This window comes from Osmerus mordax, chromosome 16 (assembly GCF_038355195.1).
Source record: "Osmerus mordax isolate fOsmMor3 chromosome 16, fOsmMor3.pri, whole genome shotgun sequence".
In the NCBI taxonomy this organism is placed as follows: domain Eukaryota; kingdom Metazoa; phylum Chordata; class Actinopteri; order Osmeriformes; family Osmeridae; genus Osmerus; species Osmerus mordax.
In genome coordinates, this window is record NC_090065.1 from 14683033 (window position 1) to 14700413 (window position 17381).

A 17381-nucleotide genomic window follows, 5' to 3' on the forward strand; every position below is an offset into this window, starting at 1 on the left:
TTTCAGAGTAACAATATTTTTACAACGCAAATACTATCTGCCATTGTTCATTCAAGGTTGGTCCCAAAAGGACTTTCTTCTGATACATGACCATGGTTAATAATAATGACAAGCCCATCTGTGACAAGGGGAACTTGAATGAATGAAAGCAACATTGTGTCCTCACTTTGGAGTAAAATGTGTTCCCTAAAAGAGCTGAGCTGCGTGTAGAATGAACATGTTATGTCATGGCCGTGCTATCCTCTTCACCATCACCAAACAGTTCAAATAACCAAGTTGGTACCAGTTCTTGTTGTCAAACTTTAAGAACCACAATGACTTACCATCACTAAACAGGCATGTAACTCTTATTTTTGTGTCAGAACATTTGAGCATAATCTTCTGCAACTAATCGGCAATTTCCAATCTCCCCAAATGGACTCTTATGTGACTAAACCCAAATTACCTTCTGAGAGACGCACTACGACCACATTTGACACAATGACACAGATGGGTCCAGAGTGACCATGATTCAAGCTGCAGATGATTTTGTCACATGTAGTCAATGCCCCATTAAGCCATGTCCCTGTCCAATGCTACGATAAGACCACAGAGCTGAGGTAAGGTCAGCCAAGCAGAGCTCAATTAAACAAGCAACTCTCCCTCTACTGTGACCCGAGGAGTCCAGCCAATCCCGGTCAAGCTAAGCCATCAAATCAAAAAGATGTTAAAAAACACAGTTGTGATTACAGTGACCGTGACCCTGTGTCATTTCAAGCGCTTCTACTCAATCTGGGTCAATACGGAATGGTTGATTAACTAACAACAAGCTGCACAGGTCACCCACACTTTATTTGCCTGCACCAATCACATGTCAGGGACCAGAGAGTGTCATAGTTCACACACTTCCATGAGGTTTTAATAAAAGCATTATCACATGAGGGATTGCATAATATATGTCAGCACGGCTGGGATTTGAATGACCAAATCCCAGCCGTGCTGACATACAATCTTTTTACAATCCAAGATGGATAATGATAGCTAATGCAACTAGTATTGGAACACCTTTAAAGCAGAGTGATACGAGTATTAGTTAAGTCCTAGAGCTGATATACTCTATGTGAGAGCTCATGGAATGCCTCTTGTCCAATCAAATTACTTGGTCGGAACAAACTGTTGTATGTTGAAGCGTCAATCACAGCTGTAATTACTGACTGGCGGTTTAAAGCAATCAAAGCAATTACAAACAGCTGTGTACCAGAGTAGTTTAACGAGCATTTAACATTTCAACATCTGTTCCATGAGAGAACCCCACAGCTAACTCTTTCAACTCTCTTCATTAGCAAAGAGATGCTATGAGTATTCATCAGCAATATGTGAGTCTGTTTCAGTATCATTCTTTGGTATATTTTATGGAATAATGTTTAACTGTAGGGTTTAACTAAATAAGGTTTAGGCTGTGTTTCGGAAAAAACTGCTGCTGTATCAAGATTTCCCAAGTCAAATCTGCATGTTCAAAATCAACTGGTGTGGAGGAAATGGGTTGTGATTGATAGGAGAATGCTTTCCAGCTCGATACTATACAGGAGTGTGAGGAAGATGAGGCAGAGAAGGGTGAAGATGAAAGAGAGGAGGAAGACAAGGCCGAAGATCAGAGAGAAGAAGAGAAGGGAGAGTCTGAGGAGGAGCAGCTTAAAGTGATGAGGCCTGGGCGCTTGTCAATTTCCCTTGTTCTGGTGAGGCTCCCTGTGACGCTTGTCCTCATTGTTTGACACAACCTGTGTTCCAGTGGTGGCTAGTGATTGGGAAATTAGGGAGGACAGGAGGAAAAACAATTTAATTTATCATGTAATTTTAAACTAGTTGGCAACTTCTCTACTTTCTTTATGTTCAAGTTCTACTTTTGTTCAAATGTAGCAAAAATCCAACTAGCAACTAACTGATGCAAATTTACTATACAAGTAAGGCAGGGTGATGCTCCTGAAGCTAATCCCCCATCGTTCATAAGGAACAAATATCATATTAATGAGAATATCATAATATCAAATTCCTTAATTTTGCTTCGTAATCCCCAAATTTGAATGGCTGTGACTATAATCCACCAAGGTGTTCTTCCCCAGTCCATTGTGTCTGTGTGCATCCAGTTTCTCTGTAATCCTCTCGCACCACTCACTGCTGTTAATTGCCTTGTAAGCTGGAGGAGCAACGCTCTCCTCCAAATCCATTCCGGTTACCTGCTGTTAGTCAAGACTGCTACAACAAGCTAACTGTTAAATTGGCACGCAAACCATCCATCCATCCATTATCTTCCGCTTATCCGGGGGTCGGGTCGCGGGGGCAGCAACCTAAGCAGGGAGGCCCAGACTTCCTTCTCCCCGGCCACTTCCACCAGCTCTTCCTGGGGGACCCCGAGGCATTCCCAGGCCAGCCGAGAGACATAGTCCCTCCAGCGTGTCCTGGGTCTTCCTCGGGGCCTCTTCCCAGTGGGACGTGCCCAGAACACCTCACCAGGGAGGCGTCCAGGAGGCATCCTTATCAGATGCCCGAGCCACCTCAACTGGCTCCTCTCGACGCGGAGGAGCAGCGGTTCTACTCTGAGCCCCTCCCAGATAACCGAGCTTCTCACCCTATCTCTAAGGGAGAGCCCGGAAAGCCTGCGGAGAAACTTATTTTTGCCGCTTGTTTTCGCGCAAACCATTGCATGATTAAACATTTCCAATGAAGAGATTGTTTTTGAAATTATACTGAGATTTGGTAATGGTTTATTTCAACCAATTGAAGGTGAAACAACGTCCTTTGCCTCTGAGCCAGCCTCCTGATGTGTTCAGACATGGGTCCTCTCCTGATACAGGATGATACGTTAACACAGGAGAGGATAACGGATCATTCTGACCCTGGGCCCACAACTCCTAGGACACCAGAGGACTTCTGCGTGAATGTTAGCCCACCCAGGGCCCCTCGGTCTGGTCTAGAGAGAGCATGTTGTGAAGGCAGTGAGGCTGACGGTGGAATAAAGGTCAAGGTAAATGGCCTTGCATTGACCCAGTGGTTTTCAGGTGCCAAACACATAGTCCTTATTGTTTCCATCTGATCAAGTTCTTCAGAAACATGAGGAGGAAACCAACATCTGCCACAAGGAGAAGACTTTCCTTGTCCTCAGTAGAAAAAACACCACGCAGACCTGGGAAGACGAGAAGAGGACAAAGAAAGGTATACAGGGGGGTTCACTAATGTGCACCTCCTGATCTCTTCACAAAAACCCTCCCATAGAAACTTTTTAAAATATTTTTTTTCATTGCAGGCTGCACAAAACCTTATTTTTTACTGAAAGAAACGTAATTATTGTACCTTTTACCGTACTTAAGTGTTTAAACACTGGTCCCCATGACTTGTAAAACACATTAGTACTCTTTTCCTACATCCTAGAATCCAAGCTTGTCCAGATGATGGATCTAGACTCTCTCTCTCAGCCACATCTCAAATGAAGGCACAGCATCACACAATCCACAATTGCCAAATATGTCATTTTTTTTGCCAATACAATACCCAAATGCCCTGGCCCTTTGTCACTGCCAGAGCTCTTAGACCCCAGAATGGCCACAAGGGGATTTGATTCCCACTGTTTGTCGAATGCTTTTGAGTAAAAATCTAATAGGTCCAGAATGAGCTCAGGGAATGTCCAGAATTGATGTGAATGGATGCCAGCTTAATTCTTATGTTACAACATGGTGTTACACTGGGATACATCATGTTTACTTTGACTTTTTAGTTAAGCCTTTGTTTAACTTTAATTTGTATGTCTGGTATTTACTAGGCATAGGTGAATATTCATCAGACACTTTTCCCCAAATTCCTCAGTGAGGGGTACACCTATGTCTGTCTCCCACTCAGTTCTATTCCTTTCTGTGCTGACTCATTCCTGACTAACAAGTGTCGTCTGATATAGGATTGGCACTGCTCTTCAATGCCCTGGTGGAAAATTATTGATATAGCATTGGCACTGCTTTTCAATGCCCTGGTGGAACATTATTGATATAGCATTGGCACTGCTTTTCAATGCCCTGGTGGAACATTATTGATATAGCATTGGCACTGCTCTTCAATGCCCTGGTGGAACATTATTGCACAGCAAGGTAAGGTTAGCCCTATTTGTTTTGCGGTACTGTAGCAAAATCTGATAAGGTAGCACAAAATGACAGAACACTGGATCTCTAGACATAAAAAAAAGATCAACAAAGTGAGGCACCGGGCAATTACATGTGGATGGTTCGAAGGTGTGGTTGGAATTCTTTTTAGGATGTTCTAATCTTTTTCCATATTTTCAAGGAGCTGTGTACCAGAGACGTTTCCTCCATATTACAATGTTTTTTTAGTCTTAACACGTCTGTTGAGAAGGGCTGGGGAAAAGGTTCTGCGACAGACTGCTCGCTTTATAGAAAGCCTGGCTGGTGTGTTCACCTCAATGCTCTGTGAGATTACAACTTTTCCAGAAAGACAGAGGGTTTAAATGTGCAGCTCGGTAGTAACATCTCAAATCTGTGAGACTGAAGCCTTCCTAATTTTTTGTTTTACATAGGTGTTGCTTATATACTCAAAACGTTACACTACTGCCAGATAAAGGGGATTATAAGAAATTCACATTTCCTAAAATAGCTTTGTGGAATACACGATTGGATAAACTGAAATGGGCAAACCACCATCTTTAATAACATTTACTCTCCCAACCAGTGACAGTTGGAGAGTGTGTTCTGTTTAGCTGGATTATTTTAAGTTTCCAGTTTGCCTCAAGTAATAATCAGGTTTTCTGGTAACAGTCCCCCCAGGTAAGTGTCCCTATCCTTGGTAATCTAAAAGGGCACACGTTTAGCGTGGAACTATTCTGGTTTAAACATTGTGTAGTCTTTAACATTCTGTATACTCCCTTTGTTCCAAGGGTCAAAAATGACAGCCTAAAATAAATGACCTTAAAATAAATCAGTTTACAGTAATTACATTTTAAACCTCAAATATTTTTTTGCAAGAAGAAACAAACCTGTTATTACTTCAGTGCAGCGAGACTGCATTTAATCAATGGGCACCACTCCTTTTATTATTTATTACACATTTGCTCTCATGACTTCAGGAAAGAGAGAAGTGGTGGAACTGCAGCTGTACCAGAAAGCACCAATACAAGAATGTCCTCTGGTGTGTGTCTGTGCTTTCTGTTGTGTGTAAATCATTTTAACTGCTGGGTCAATCTTTGTACCCTGGTAGTGCACAACTTTCATGAAAGAATTAACGGCCATGTTTCATTCTGGGGTGTTGTTGTATACATTGTGGCTACAGGTTATATGGCTAAAACTAACAGATTTAAGAGGGGGTGCCCCTGTCTGGTGCTGTGGTATAGAGGAAACTTGGGACATTTACATTTATTCATTTAGCAGACGCTTTTATCCAAAGCGACTTCCAAGAGAGAGCTTTACAAAGTGCGTAGGTCACTGATCATAACAACAAGATAGCCACAAAAACATTGCGAGTAGCCAAAACATGAAGCACACATTGTGTACAACAAAAGTAAGTGCCAAAGGGAAGAACCATAAGAGCATGTAGTTTAAGTTGCCAGTTCGATTCCCGGCCGTGCCAAATGACGTGTCCTTGGGCAAGGCACTTCACCCTACTTGCCTCGGGGAGAATGTCCCTGTACTTACTGTAAGTCGCTGTGGATAAGAGCGTCTGATAAATGACTAAATGTAAATGTGTAAATGTAAACAAGTTACAATTAAACAACATGAACCGCTATAAGTGCAAGTGTACCTGTGGAAAAAGCAAGCAACAATAATAAAAACAATATATCACAGCGAGTACAAACATTTAAATCAGTTACCACTAACCTCAAGAGCAACAATTCTCTAAGCAAGAGTCATTGTGATCCTTGAGGAAACTAACATTGGGTCAAGCGAACCATTCCTAAGTACCGTTGTACTCCCGGAACAAGTGCGTCTTGAGCCTTTTCTTGAAGGTGGAGAGACAGTCAGTGTTTCTGATGGAGGTGGGGACTTGATTCCACCACTGGGGGGCCAGACAGGAGAAGAGCTTGTGTTGGGACCGGGCGGTCTTGAGCGGTGGGACCACCAGGTGGTTGGGACACATCCTGCTTTGTGATAAGACTTGCTGTGAGATGAGCATACTGAATCTGTATCCAGTCAATTAACTCCTTCCCAAAGCCAAATGCCTCCAAGGATCAACTGGTTTTGATTTGAAGTTGTCTCTTTCACAGGGTGGTGATCCTGATCCTCTCCCTCAGTGGCTGGTGAATCTGATGTACAACATTGAAGAGGCCACCACACACCAGCTAGTTGTTGAGTAGGTTCCATGTTTGATGTATGTTTGATTCGAAACCGTATTAAAGGATTCATCACTGACAGTGAGTTGACACTCTCTTTGGGTTTTGATCCGACCAGTACCTATTAGGGTTGTAAAGAGGTGGACATGTTTTGGGAAAGTGCCAGGGAAGTTTCAGAAAAACTTTACCGTTTTAAATTTGAGAGATTTTCTGTAATTATACTGTAGCAACCAAGGGACGTAGCCGGGGCGAACAGCACAGCACCACTCAAAAGCACGGTTGTTGTACTAAATAGCAGACGTTTATTGAAAAACAACAAAAAACACCAAATAAATTAGGTTCTTCTTCGGTTGAGGGAACAGTCTGGACTGGTCCGGCTGGGCTGTTTGGACCCCCACTCCTCACTGAAAAAAACACACACAGTAGGAGTTGGTTAGACAACGGCCGTAAGCGTGTGTTGGAGTCCAGCTCCCACTCACCACACCTGCGCAGCTCGTTGTCTCCCTTGGGAGTGGCTTGCCGGTGACCCGGTCTATGGTGCTGCACTCCTGGGTTGCCACAATACGTTCTCAAAAGCAACCATCGCACGAGCTGTTATTTCCCACACCACATGTACATACAGTTCTCAGGATCAGTCACACAACTAAAGACAAGCCTACTTTCAACCCAAGGAGCACATGTGTTCTGTTAAATTTAGGTTATATTAGGTGAATATCTAAACATTGTCCATGTCAATATAAATAGTGTACAAAGATATAAAAGTTTCTGGCTTGGTAAGGTCTTTCACATTTTATTTGCTGCCATAGACGTGTACCAGTACAGGTTTGAGCTTGATTTACCATACTATGCTGTATTCAAACTGTATTGTCATTTATAAAACATTTTAAAGGGATGTTATTAATACTGTTATCAATGATGTATGGACATCACAAACAAAACACAGTGTACCCCCCAAAATAATTTCCATTAATTCCCCCAAATTTCTAAATATTTCCATGGAAAGTTTTCACCATTCCACATTACAACATTCTGGAATTTTGCAACTCTGGTCGGTGTCCTGTTTAAGCAGATGATAGGGAAAATGATTGTTGAGCAGGAGGAATCAGTGAAGACAAAATACACTGGACTTAAAATGAACAAAATTGTATTTCATCGGAATGTAGACTTTCTTAGTGGAACAGCATACCGGTAATGTATCCCTGACTATGACAGGGTAATGTCTAGCTGTAGGTACATGAGGCCATGCCCACACAGATGTTCATATGGGGGGTCAGGTGGCTGAGTGGTGAGGGAATCGGGATAGTAATCCGAAGGTTGCCAGTTCGATTCCCGGTCATGCCAACTGACGTTGTGTCCTTGGGCAAGGCACTTCACCCTACTTGCCTTGGGGGAATGTCCCTGTACTTACTGTAAGTCGCTCTGGATAAGAGCGTCTGCTAAATGACTATAAATGTAAATGTAAAATATAGTGTCCAGTGGAAAGGACTAATCAGAGGATCATTCTAGAGGGCAAAGGCTGCATGTGCGTGTCCGGGGAGGAATACTACACCAGGAAACAGCCATTTACTGGAACCCTTTTCCAGACAAACATGTTTTGAGACAAGAGAAATAATCCATATTGTTACCATGGTTATGCAACACAAAGGGGGTCTTGTTTGCAAGGCAGATAAGAAGGGCCTTCACCAAAGATCAAAGAAACTCACAAATATGGTTTAAGAAATAAGAGAGTAGAAAAAGAGACTGCCATTTTGTTACAACCTCTGTTCAACCTTTTTAGAATGAATGAATGAATGAATTGGCAATAACATGATTTTATAGATACTATCAGGTCTCAAGAACTTGTCAGATGGAGGATTTGCAGAAAAAAGTTTTTGTTGCACAAAAATGCATCCACATCTTCTCAAGCTATTAACATTGTTGACATGATGACGGTATCAAGTTGGCTCTGTGATGTTAACCACTAGGTCAACCACAAATTTACTGTAGGGGTTGAAGTTGTTATTGTCAGTTCATAATCACTCAGTGTTCCAAAATCAATATTGACAAGTGCTCTTCTGAACCTTAGTCCAGGTCTACCCACTCCATCCAGAGGTCATGCACCTAATAGAACTAGCCTGTTCAAAATATTTAATATCTGGAGTCACCATGTCAAACATTAACCCTGCAGAGGCCAGAGACCTGTATAAATACTGCCAAGCTGCTGCTTCGGGGAAATCAGTTTAGAAGGAAACCAACTGCTTGGCCTCAAATCTCCAAAACACATCTGAAAAGATTTTGTTCCTTGTTAAGTTCCTGAAAGCTTGGCGATGACTGGAATATACAAGAAGCTGACGCTGGTGTTGGGGGTGGCCCTTGCTTTCCTGGCAGGGGGGCTGTCCTCCCCTGTGGTGGGACCTGAGCCTATCCGATGTGCCCCCTGTACCCAGGAGAAGCTGGACCAGTGCCCTGCCATTCCCCTGAACTGCAGGCAGGTTCTGAGGGAGCCTGGCTGTGGCTGCTGTCAGGCCTGCGCCCTGGAGAAGGGGGCCTCCTGCGGGGTGTACACGGCCCACTGCGCCCAGGGTCTCCGCTGCACGCCCCGACCTGGTGAGGCCAGACCACTCCACTCCCTCACCAGGGGACAGGGCGTCTGCGCTGAGGACGGGGGACAAGGTAGACTCCATGACTGAACCACCCTTATCCTTCACATGTTTTGACATGAATTATTAGTACTCTAAGTGATTTCAATCCTTACGCCGCACACTTCAGAGTGTACTCTGAATTCATTTGCGTCGTCTTTTCATGACAGGTTGAAGTTTAATGAAGGTTCATGAACTCTTGTTGATGTTGAAGGGCTAAGCTGACCTAGTTGCCTCCCCCCACAGACGAAGCTGATGGCCTGCCTGACCACAGCTCCCTGCCTTACCTGCTGGGCCTCAACACGCCTTCCGACCACCGCGATGCCGCCGAGGCCCAGGAGAGCATTAAGGCCAAAGTCAACGCCATCCGCAAAAAGCTGGTGGAGCAGGTACAGACACACACACGCAACCAGCATACTCAACCTGGCTTGCTGTTATGGGATCTAGGGCACGAGTTGAAAGGCTGTTGTGGAAAGTTACTTTCCAGCCCTCTAGAGGGAGCACTTGCTGTCCAAAGAAAAAAAAAACACTTCGCTTTGTTTCCGAATCCAGAAGTAATTTATTTAAAGTTTGGTTATGTTTGCATGCTATCGTTTTATTTCTGAATGAATTGTGCTGTATTGTGTGTGTATGATGAATTATAACCCCAAAATACTCATCTCCCTTTCTCTCCCTTTCTCCTAATCTCTCTTCTTCAGGGCCCCTGCCATATTGAGCTGAATGCATCACTGGACATGATCGCCAGTTCCCAGCAGAAACTGGGGGAGAGGTTCACCACCTTCTACCTCCCTAACTGTGACAAGCATGGCTTCTACAAGGCCAAGCAGGTGAGGCACATCTCCATCACCTCAACAGGCACCACAGACAAAGACAAAGAGAGACACGGGTTAGCTTAGCAGCCACTTTGAAAGACAGGAAGGAAGTTCAACTGAGGAGACGTGTTAGTTAATGACAGTATCTCTCTACTTTTCTACTCTCTCTCGGGCCAGTGTGAGTCGTCTCTCGTTGGACCCCCTGCTCGCTGTTGGTGCGTGTCCGCCTGGAATGGGAAGAAGGTTCCGGGATCGAGTGATCTGGCGGGCGACTCTGAGTGCCATCAGGAGCTGACTCACTAGTGCTGTGATCAGACATACACACACACTCACACACACATGAAACCGGCCCAGGGAGAGATGCATACTGCCACTCTTTCACTCAGTTGAAGGACTAAACACACAGAATGCTGTAGGTTTCTGCGAACTTACACACAGCCACCTCCTATACTAAGTTTCTTTTACAAACACATGCAAACACACACTCATTCACATAAACACGCAACATCAAATTTTATTTGAGAGAAGATAAATTGCTCTTAATTTATTTACATGACGTACGTATCAAGCTTTATTTATTCAAAATGTGTATGTGCTCACTTGTTTGAACCATTTGTAATTTTTAGATTATTTATATGTTTGCCTATTTTTTGATTGTAAATAGGGGAACACTGTATACATTTGTGTTTGTGACTAAATAACTCCATGGCTGACGACCACAGGTCACCAGCTTTGCCAAACCTCGTTCAGGATCTTCAGGAGCTGTTTTTTGATTCATTCAAACGCTGGACTTGTGCACTGCGCAGAACAACACAGCCACTCATTCAACATGTTGACAGTGTCGGAATGTATCTTCATTGACGTTTCCTCAATGGGTATCGGGGAAATAGTTAAAATGCCACAGGTATGTGCACCGTGGCCTAACACAAACAGCATCAGGGCTCATCCAGGCCAAGTGCTCAGGTTTCGGATGGGCTTTTTTATATCTTCCTCTGCTCTGTTCATCTACCTCTGCTGGTCTCTGCAGGCCTCCTGCTTCAGCCAGGGGGTCATGGGGGACACCTGCCCTCCCAACCCTCCACATCCCTCCCCATCTCCACCCTCCCACTCTTATGTTATATATTGCTCTGAAAGGACATTTTTATCGCTTTTCGTTTGAACTTTTGTTCTACCGGCAAGGTTTCTGTATTTATAAAGATTCTGTGTTGTCTACATGCTACTGTTGGTTGTCGATATATGTGTACTTTTTTGTCTGGCCGCTATAGTTCACAAATATGCTGCTATTGACTTGGTTGGTTAAAATCAAGTATGTTGACTTGTTTTGTAATCCCTTGAATGTTCTTTCAATAAATGTTGTTGTATCAGTTTATATTGCCTTTATTACTTAAAAATAGACTTTTGAGAGGTAAAATACATTTGCATCATACAGTTGCGTTATACACGCACACATAATTTTGCCTACAGGCACAGCTAAATAATGAAAAGGTCTCACTGCGTAGTTAATACAAACAAAAAACCTACACAGAAATGTGAGATGAGAAGGCTTGTCTCCTTTATCCCACATACCAGCTTATGCAAATGGCACAGCTTAAAAACAAACAATAAAACAAACACTGGAAACACAATAAGGCCCATAACGATTGTGGCCTTCTTTCGATGCAGCCGAATCCAACAAAAATAATAATAATAATAATGCATTGTGTATGAGCTGCATATGAAAAATCTGCCTTGAATTTCAACTCCCTTTCTCAAAGGGTCCTGAGGAGGAGGAAGTGAGCATGCAGTGAAACGCTGAATGGATTCAAAGCTGTTGCATGCACTGGCATAGAGAAACATGGCATGGGTTACCATGGGGACACTGTACTGTACCATGCATACTGTCTGTGCCCATGATATGGTTAATAAAGTGCCTGTACGCACTTAATGTCTCTCATACAGATATGCAGAGATTATACGACACAGATACAATTCTAGCACACCACACACAGTCAGAATCACAAGCTTACAAGGATTCGATTACAGTACCATGTCACAAACACACACGTGTATAGTGACATTTAATTGTGCGTCAACGCCTATCTCTCCCTGACAGAGTCTCTGGGGGGGTGGGCTCAGGGTTGACCCCTGTGCAATCAAGTTCGCGATAGAAAAATCCAGAAATGTCCGCACTTCTCAGAGATGCACCAGGCTGGTTGAACTTCTTGTGTCTGAGTCCAGCTGCACACGGTTAGCAATGGAGAGAGGTGCACGACTAAAGGAGTTGAACTTCACCTCCCCGCCCCGCCTGTCCTGCCTCTAGTAAGGTCCTAGGAGCTCCAGAAACAGCAATGCCAGCCCTCCACAGCTCTGCTGTCAGAGCCACGGTTGACCTCTCTCCCAATAACCGCTGTTCCTCTGGCTGTTTACAGTTCCTCTCCGCCTCTCTCCCTCCCTCTCTCCCTCTCCCTCTCTGTGGGCTTCCGTCCTATTGGCTCTCTGAGTTGTAGCATTGGGCGTCTCCTTTCTCCTTGCCGTCGAAGCCTGGCAGTGGCTGGCCATACTTGTCCACACACCAGCAGAACCCTCGCTTTCTGCCCTTGGATGGACGACACTACCAAATAGAGGGAGAGAGAGACACAGAGAGAGAGAGAGAGAGAGAGAGAGAGAGAGAGAGAGAGAGAGAGAGAGAGAGAGAGAGAGAGAGAGAGAGAGAGAGAGAGAGACAGAGCGAAAACGACAAAGAGAAGATCCTTACATAACCATAAATACAGTCCAATATTCAGAAAGATGGGCCAGAGGCTGCTTGATCAGCAGTGCAGAGTAGCATTTAAAGAGCGGGGGCCATTAATGGAAGCCCTTTTCTGCTAAGTAGATGCAGACTTGGCCATGCGACACGTGATGGTATTTTGAGCTGCTTTTACGGTCTACCTCCAGTTCCACACACATATAGAGACCTTAAAGGTAAACAGAAAGCTGGTCAAATATTTGCTTAGGCCCGTTTGTGAACAACTGAGACCCGACATCTATTTTCAGAAGCCGGTGGCCAGTACAAATCATCTGTTGCTGATTATACCGTACAGCCTCAAATTATGGGTACTACAAATGACTTACAGCGTCTCTGGAGCAACCCAAAGGCTGTTATTTTACTGCCAATTTTACTAAAGGTCAAGATCCTCTCTAGTAAAACATGCAGCGATTCATTTGAAGGACAAATACAAAATCTGTCCATCCATGACAGAGAGTTATAGGGTTTGATCAGAAGGGAGATCGACCACTTTCTGGCTACATCATTGCCGCACTTCCTATTTGCACTATTTGTACATCAATGAATACAATGAAATATAAATGGATGCATATCTGATCTGAGTCATTTTAAACTGCGCTTCTGTGAGATGTTCTGTGAGACATAAAAGTATCTACACAAAACTTACATAAGAACAAACTTCCTGCATTACACCCTCGCAAAGAGATGGAGGAAGATGCCATACATGTAAATATGCACTCCATAAGCTGGATAAAGTGTGCAGTTAGTGTACAATTAGTGCTTTGGACACTGTAATTATTGTAGGAAAAAAGCCACATCTATATGTAATTGAGGAGTAATTACAAAGAGGTCAAATGTGCATTTGGTGAATGCATCCAATTCAACCAGTACTCCTACTTAATGTCCCCCTTCATACACATGGACTCTGTGTCGACACATACAGGTAATAAGCTGAGTCTGGCCTAAACGGCATCCGGCAACCACCCCAAAGAACGATGAAAAACACAAAATGGCTGTTCCGCCCTGCCCGTGACGGGGGTGAACACACACACACACAAACGAGACTTTAGGGACATTCAAAATAAACAGACACAATGAGACCGCCGTGCATTAGGCGGCTGCCATATAATAAGGAGCGGGCTGCTTTGGCGGATGGCATGGGGCGCGGGAGACTTAAGTGCCTCCATATGAAAGCACGGGTCCCACTCATTTATTATAAAGCGATTGTGGCCGCACCGCGCCAACGCAGGGACGGACGGCAGGCTCTATTTCTGTGACTGGCTTTTCCCAAGTCCGACAATTATGGGGCGAGCGCGTCGGGTGCCGACGGCCACCTTGACGTCTGTCTCCCTGGGAGGGTGAGCGTAGCCCCGGCCGCCATCTCAGCCTCCTCTTGGCTCTCGAGGGCTCCGCTCTGCGGTAGATGGCTGCTGGGCTGAGCAGTTCTGGTCCACATCCTCAGGCAGTGATGAAGCTCTAATTAAGCAGTAGGGAAGCACCTCAGGACATGCTCGACATCTGTTCTAGATCTGTTGATGCAGATCTGGATGAAGAGAGTGACTGGGAGAGTGACTGGCAGGGACTGAGGTTTGGAGGAATCGTCTAAGATGGGCGTATTGTTTGTTGCCGGTAGGGCTTTTGGCTTTTATATTATTGATCTAAAAGGGATCCCCTGTTGCTGATGCTTGGTAGCGGTGGAATTCAGAACAAAGCCGGGCTCTAATGACTGTTCTCTACTAAAACAAATATGCTTCCAAGAGCTTCATTCACACACAGGTGTTTTAATCCACTCCCCTACCTGTTTTTTCTTATAGAAGCCTTTCTTGTCACAGTTTGGTATGCGGAATCCTCGCGGGTTCAGTATGTCTGTGATCTTCAGGCCGTTGAGAACACTCTCCATCTCTCGCCGACACGGACCCTAAACAGAACAGGATGCAGACAGAAACACACATCAGCATCTCCTCACTTCTCACATGCATGGAATGATTTCAGAATCAGGACCAGATTACTGTGCTGAGAAATACAATGGAGTTCAGTCTCGACATTGTGTTAATCCTACAAAAACCCAGCTAACCGGTCTTCAATAATACTCCAAAAATGGTGGCCGGAGTATGACAGCTAGGTAGCTGATATGAAATGAATTTATCTTGCGAACTTGAGAGGGTTTACGTCTGGGTCTAAACTAATTATGACTGTAACACTTCACACAAAGGACAGGGGACTAAGTGCCTTCAAAGGGACTCCGGTCACTGATCAAAGCAACGAGCCAAAGCTCATTCCTTGTGCGCACTCGCTTTCTCTCAGAGGATCAAAAATAGCAGCGGGGTTTCCAAACGGGTGTACGCAGGGGCCTATCCATCATCCTCTGTGTCTCTCTCTTTTCGCTGTACGCCCCGGCACGCGGACGCCTTGCGGCCAAGCAACCGCCTGACCCGGTCAGCCACAGAGCCACCGTACCCCATCGCCGCCAAGCCAATCTCTGCCTCCTGCCCTGCCTGCCTGCCCTGCCAGCCGTCAGCACCAATACCCCAAACATTTCATCACCCGCAGAGAGAGAGAGAGAGAGTGAGAGAGAGAGAGAGAGAGAGAGAGGGCGAGAGAGAGAGAGGGAGACAGAGAGAGAAAGAGAGAGGGAGAAAGGGAGAGAGAGCGAGAGAGAGAGAGAGAGAGAGAGAGAGAGAGAGAGAGAGGAGAGAGAGAGAGAGAGAGAGAGAGAGAGAGAGAGAGAGAGAGAGAGAGAGGGAGAGAGAGAGAGAGAGAGAGAGAGAGAGAGAGAGGGGGGGGGGGGAGGGACACCAAAACACTGAGGGAGCCGAGGAAAACATCTCTCTCTCAACAACCCTAGTGGGTGGGTTGTTGAGAGAGAGAGAAACACTTGTGGACAGGGAACACTGGGTACTTACATACTCCAGCTCCTGCTTGGATTCCACGGAGAAGTTCTGCTGGTCTGTGCTGAGCATGCCAGGGACTTCCTCCATTTTGAAGCTCTGAGCTCTCTTCAGCTGCACCCGTCGGAGGACGTCAGCCTTGGCGGGGCTGAGGATAGAGGGCTGCTGGAGCAGTCTAGGCCCCCCCTGGGGCCTGCGAGTGCTGGAAGGGGTCTGGAGGAATGGGGGGGCTGTGAAGCTTCTCTGCTCCTCCTGAACACCAACACTCTCTGGCACAACCAGATCAAGATTATTTTTTCATTTCTAACCAGTTTCACAACGTAACACAATTAACAATCCTTTGGGATCAATAAAGTGAATTAAATTAAAAGATATACTACGCTGAACAACCTCATAGGTAGGCAGATCATTAATTATCAACAGAAATATAAATATATTTTGAGGAAATCAGTAGAATGTAGACGGCATCACAGACCCAAAACCATTTTTACATACATTACATCTTTACTGTTACTCTAGTATCTTCGGTGTCATGCCTAGTTCGACTAGTTGGTAGTCTACAGAGTAGATATGATATGTATAGAAATGAGACATTTTGCCTTGATTTATATTTATTTATTATATTTCAAAATAAATGTTATCCAATAATATTTGCCAAAATCCATGATAAGCCTAAACTTCAAGTAGAGGAATTCACGGATGTAATGACAAATGTTCGATCCAAACTGAGAAAAATGTGTCATCCATCTGTCAAAAGTAACTCGTTTCTGGTCTGTTGCGAGGACACAGCTATCAACCTGTGACGGATTGATCCCTTCCCTATTACACTTGGAAACCCAGATACACCAAAAGAAAACTGCTGTTTAGAATAAATAGCCTACCTGGTATCTCATTAATTGGAGGTATGGTGCTGACGGGTCTTTTGTTGGTTGAGTTTGCACACATTCCACGTCCCTCTAGCAGAGCTTGGAGAGGTTTGGTCTCTCCGGGCTGATGTAGACAGGTCATACCAGAGCCGCATCTTCCCGTGTAAACCCCACATGGCTGTCCAAGGACCAGGGCGCAAGTCATACAACAACCGCAACCCGGCTCGCGAACTCTTTCGGCGCAGTCCTCGGGTAAAGGCTTGCACAGAAGCCGCACTCCAGCATCACAAGGCTCGCACTTGATAACCGGACCTATTGCACCTGAACACTGTGTAATGGATGACAGAACAACGGCCATACAGAGGGTGCATAAACTTGTCTCCATGGCGATATTTCGAGGTTTGCGACGAGTAGCCTTCTGTCCCGAACTTTTAAGACTAGTTTCTGCGTGTAATTCACATGACGCCACTGAACACATCGTCTCAATATATAGAGCCAGCAGCTGAAGTCACACCCCCTCAAACGAGTTGTGGTGGTTTTGCTTCCACTTGGTTTTAAGCAAATAAAATAAAAAGAGCTTCTCAACAAAAAAAAGGAAAAAAAAATCACAGAAAAAATATTCGAAGTAAAAACTGTGCCCTAAAATGAGTACAAAAGCCTTTGTAAGATTGCACTTTCGTATTACTTTTGTCAATGTCCAACATGCCCGGATTAACCAGATGCTTGTATATTTCCTTTCAGGGAAAGCCAATAACTTCACCAATAATTTATGTCTAGAATGATGAGAGCTAGCTAACTGTGCACCCTCTCTCCTTTTGTGTGATACCTTGAGTTCAGGTTGGAATTGAGAATAAAAAGTACACTTTACCAGTTCTCCCCTCCAACCTGTTCTGTATCACAACACATTGGCAGGACACCTCTCTGAAATCGAAATCTCATTGGCCCCAGGCTGCTCAGCCTAGACTAGACAGCAACAGGCTAAATCCACACCTGTGAGACAGAAAGGAGTGTTGCATTTCAGCAAGCAATTGCTTCAATAAACATTTCCAGTGTGTATGTGTTTGCGTCTATGTCATAGTTAGAAAAAGGAGTCTATTTTTATGTCTCTTTAGGTATAGCCTATGTATGTGTATGTAAGTCCTTTCTAAAGAAA

The 17381-nt window shown here is 44.6% G+C and overlaps 2 protein-coding genes and 1 long non-coding RNA gene across 3 annotated transcripts; 2 read left to right on the forward strand and 1 right to left on the reverse strand.

Annotated features, from left to right (window-relative positions):
- The first annotated feature begins 1323 nt into the window (after nucleotides 1–1323).
- LOC136959541 (uncharacterized) lies at nucleotides 1324–6361 on the forward strand. The gene is made up of 5 exons (XR_010878747.1): nucleotides 1324–1355; nucleotides 1551–1715; nucleotides 2831–3001; nucleotides 3076–3189; nucleotides 6236–6361. It is a non-coding gene; the product is annotated as an uncharacterized lncRNA (long non-coding RNA).
- Nucleotides 6362–8607: 2246 nt separating this feature from the next.
- Nucleotides 8608–10034, forward strand: LOC136959082 (insulin-like growth factor-binding protein 1). Its single transcript, XM_067253298.1, has 4 exons — nucleotides 8608–8953; nucleotides 9166–9308; nucleotides 9618–9746; nucleotides 9909–10034. Exons 1-4 carry the CDS (start codon nucleotides 8608–8610, stop codon nucleotides 10032–10034), a joined length of 744 nt encoding a protein of 247 aa, XP_067109399.1.
- Nucleotides 10035–12195: 2161 nt separating this feature from the next.
- On the reverse strand, nucleotides 12196–16613 carry igfbp3 (insulin-like growth factor binding protein 3). The gene is made up of 4 exons (XM_067253419.1): nucleotides 16244–16613; nucleotides 15378–15631; nucleotides 14273–14392; nucleotides 12196–12321 (listed from the first exon to the last, which is right to left on the reverse strand). Exons 1-4 carry the CDS (start codon nucleotides 16611–16613, stop codon nucleotides 12196–12198), a joined length of 870 nt encoding a protein of 289 aa, XP_067109520.1.
- Between the last annotated feature and the right edge of the window lie 768 nt (nucleotides 16614–17381).

What these genes read in the sequence shown, in the direction of transcription:
- LOC136959082 (XM_067253298.1), top strand. Translation starts at nt 8,608, where the DNA reads ATGACTGGAATATACAAGAAGCTGACGCTGGTGTTGGGGGTGGCCCTT. An exon ending in GCAAAAAGCTGGTGGAGCAG is followed by an intron (nt 9,309 to 9,617) that starts GTACAGACACAC and finishes TCTCTTCTTCAG; the next exon opens with GGCCCCTGCCATATTGAGCT. An exon ending in GCTTCTACAAGGCCAAGCAG is followed by an intron (nt 9,747 to 9,908) that starts GTGAGGCACATC and finishes CTCTCGGGCCAG; the next exon opens with TGTGAGTCGTCTCTCGTTGG.
- igfbp3 (XM_067253419.1), bottom strand. Translation starts at nt 16,613, where the DNA reads ATGGAGACAAGTTTATGCACCCTCTGTATGGCCGTTGTTCTGTCATCC. An exon ending in CCAAGCAGGAGCTGGAGTAT is followed by an intron (nt 14,393 to 15,377) that starts GTAAGTACCCAG and finishes TGTTCTGTTTAG; the next exon opens with GGTCCGTGTCGGCGAGAGAT. An exon ending in GCTTCTATAAGAAAAAACAG is followed by an intron (nt 12,322 to 14,272) that starts GTAGGGGAGTGG and finishes TCTATTTGGTAG; the next exon opens with TGTCGTCCATCCAAGGGCAG.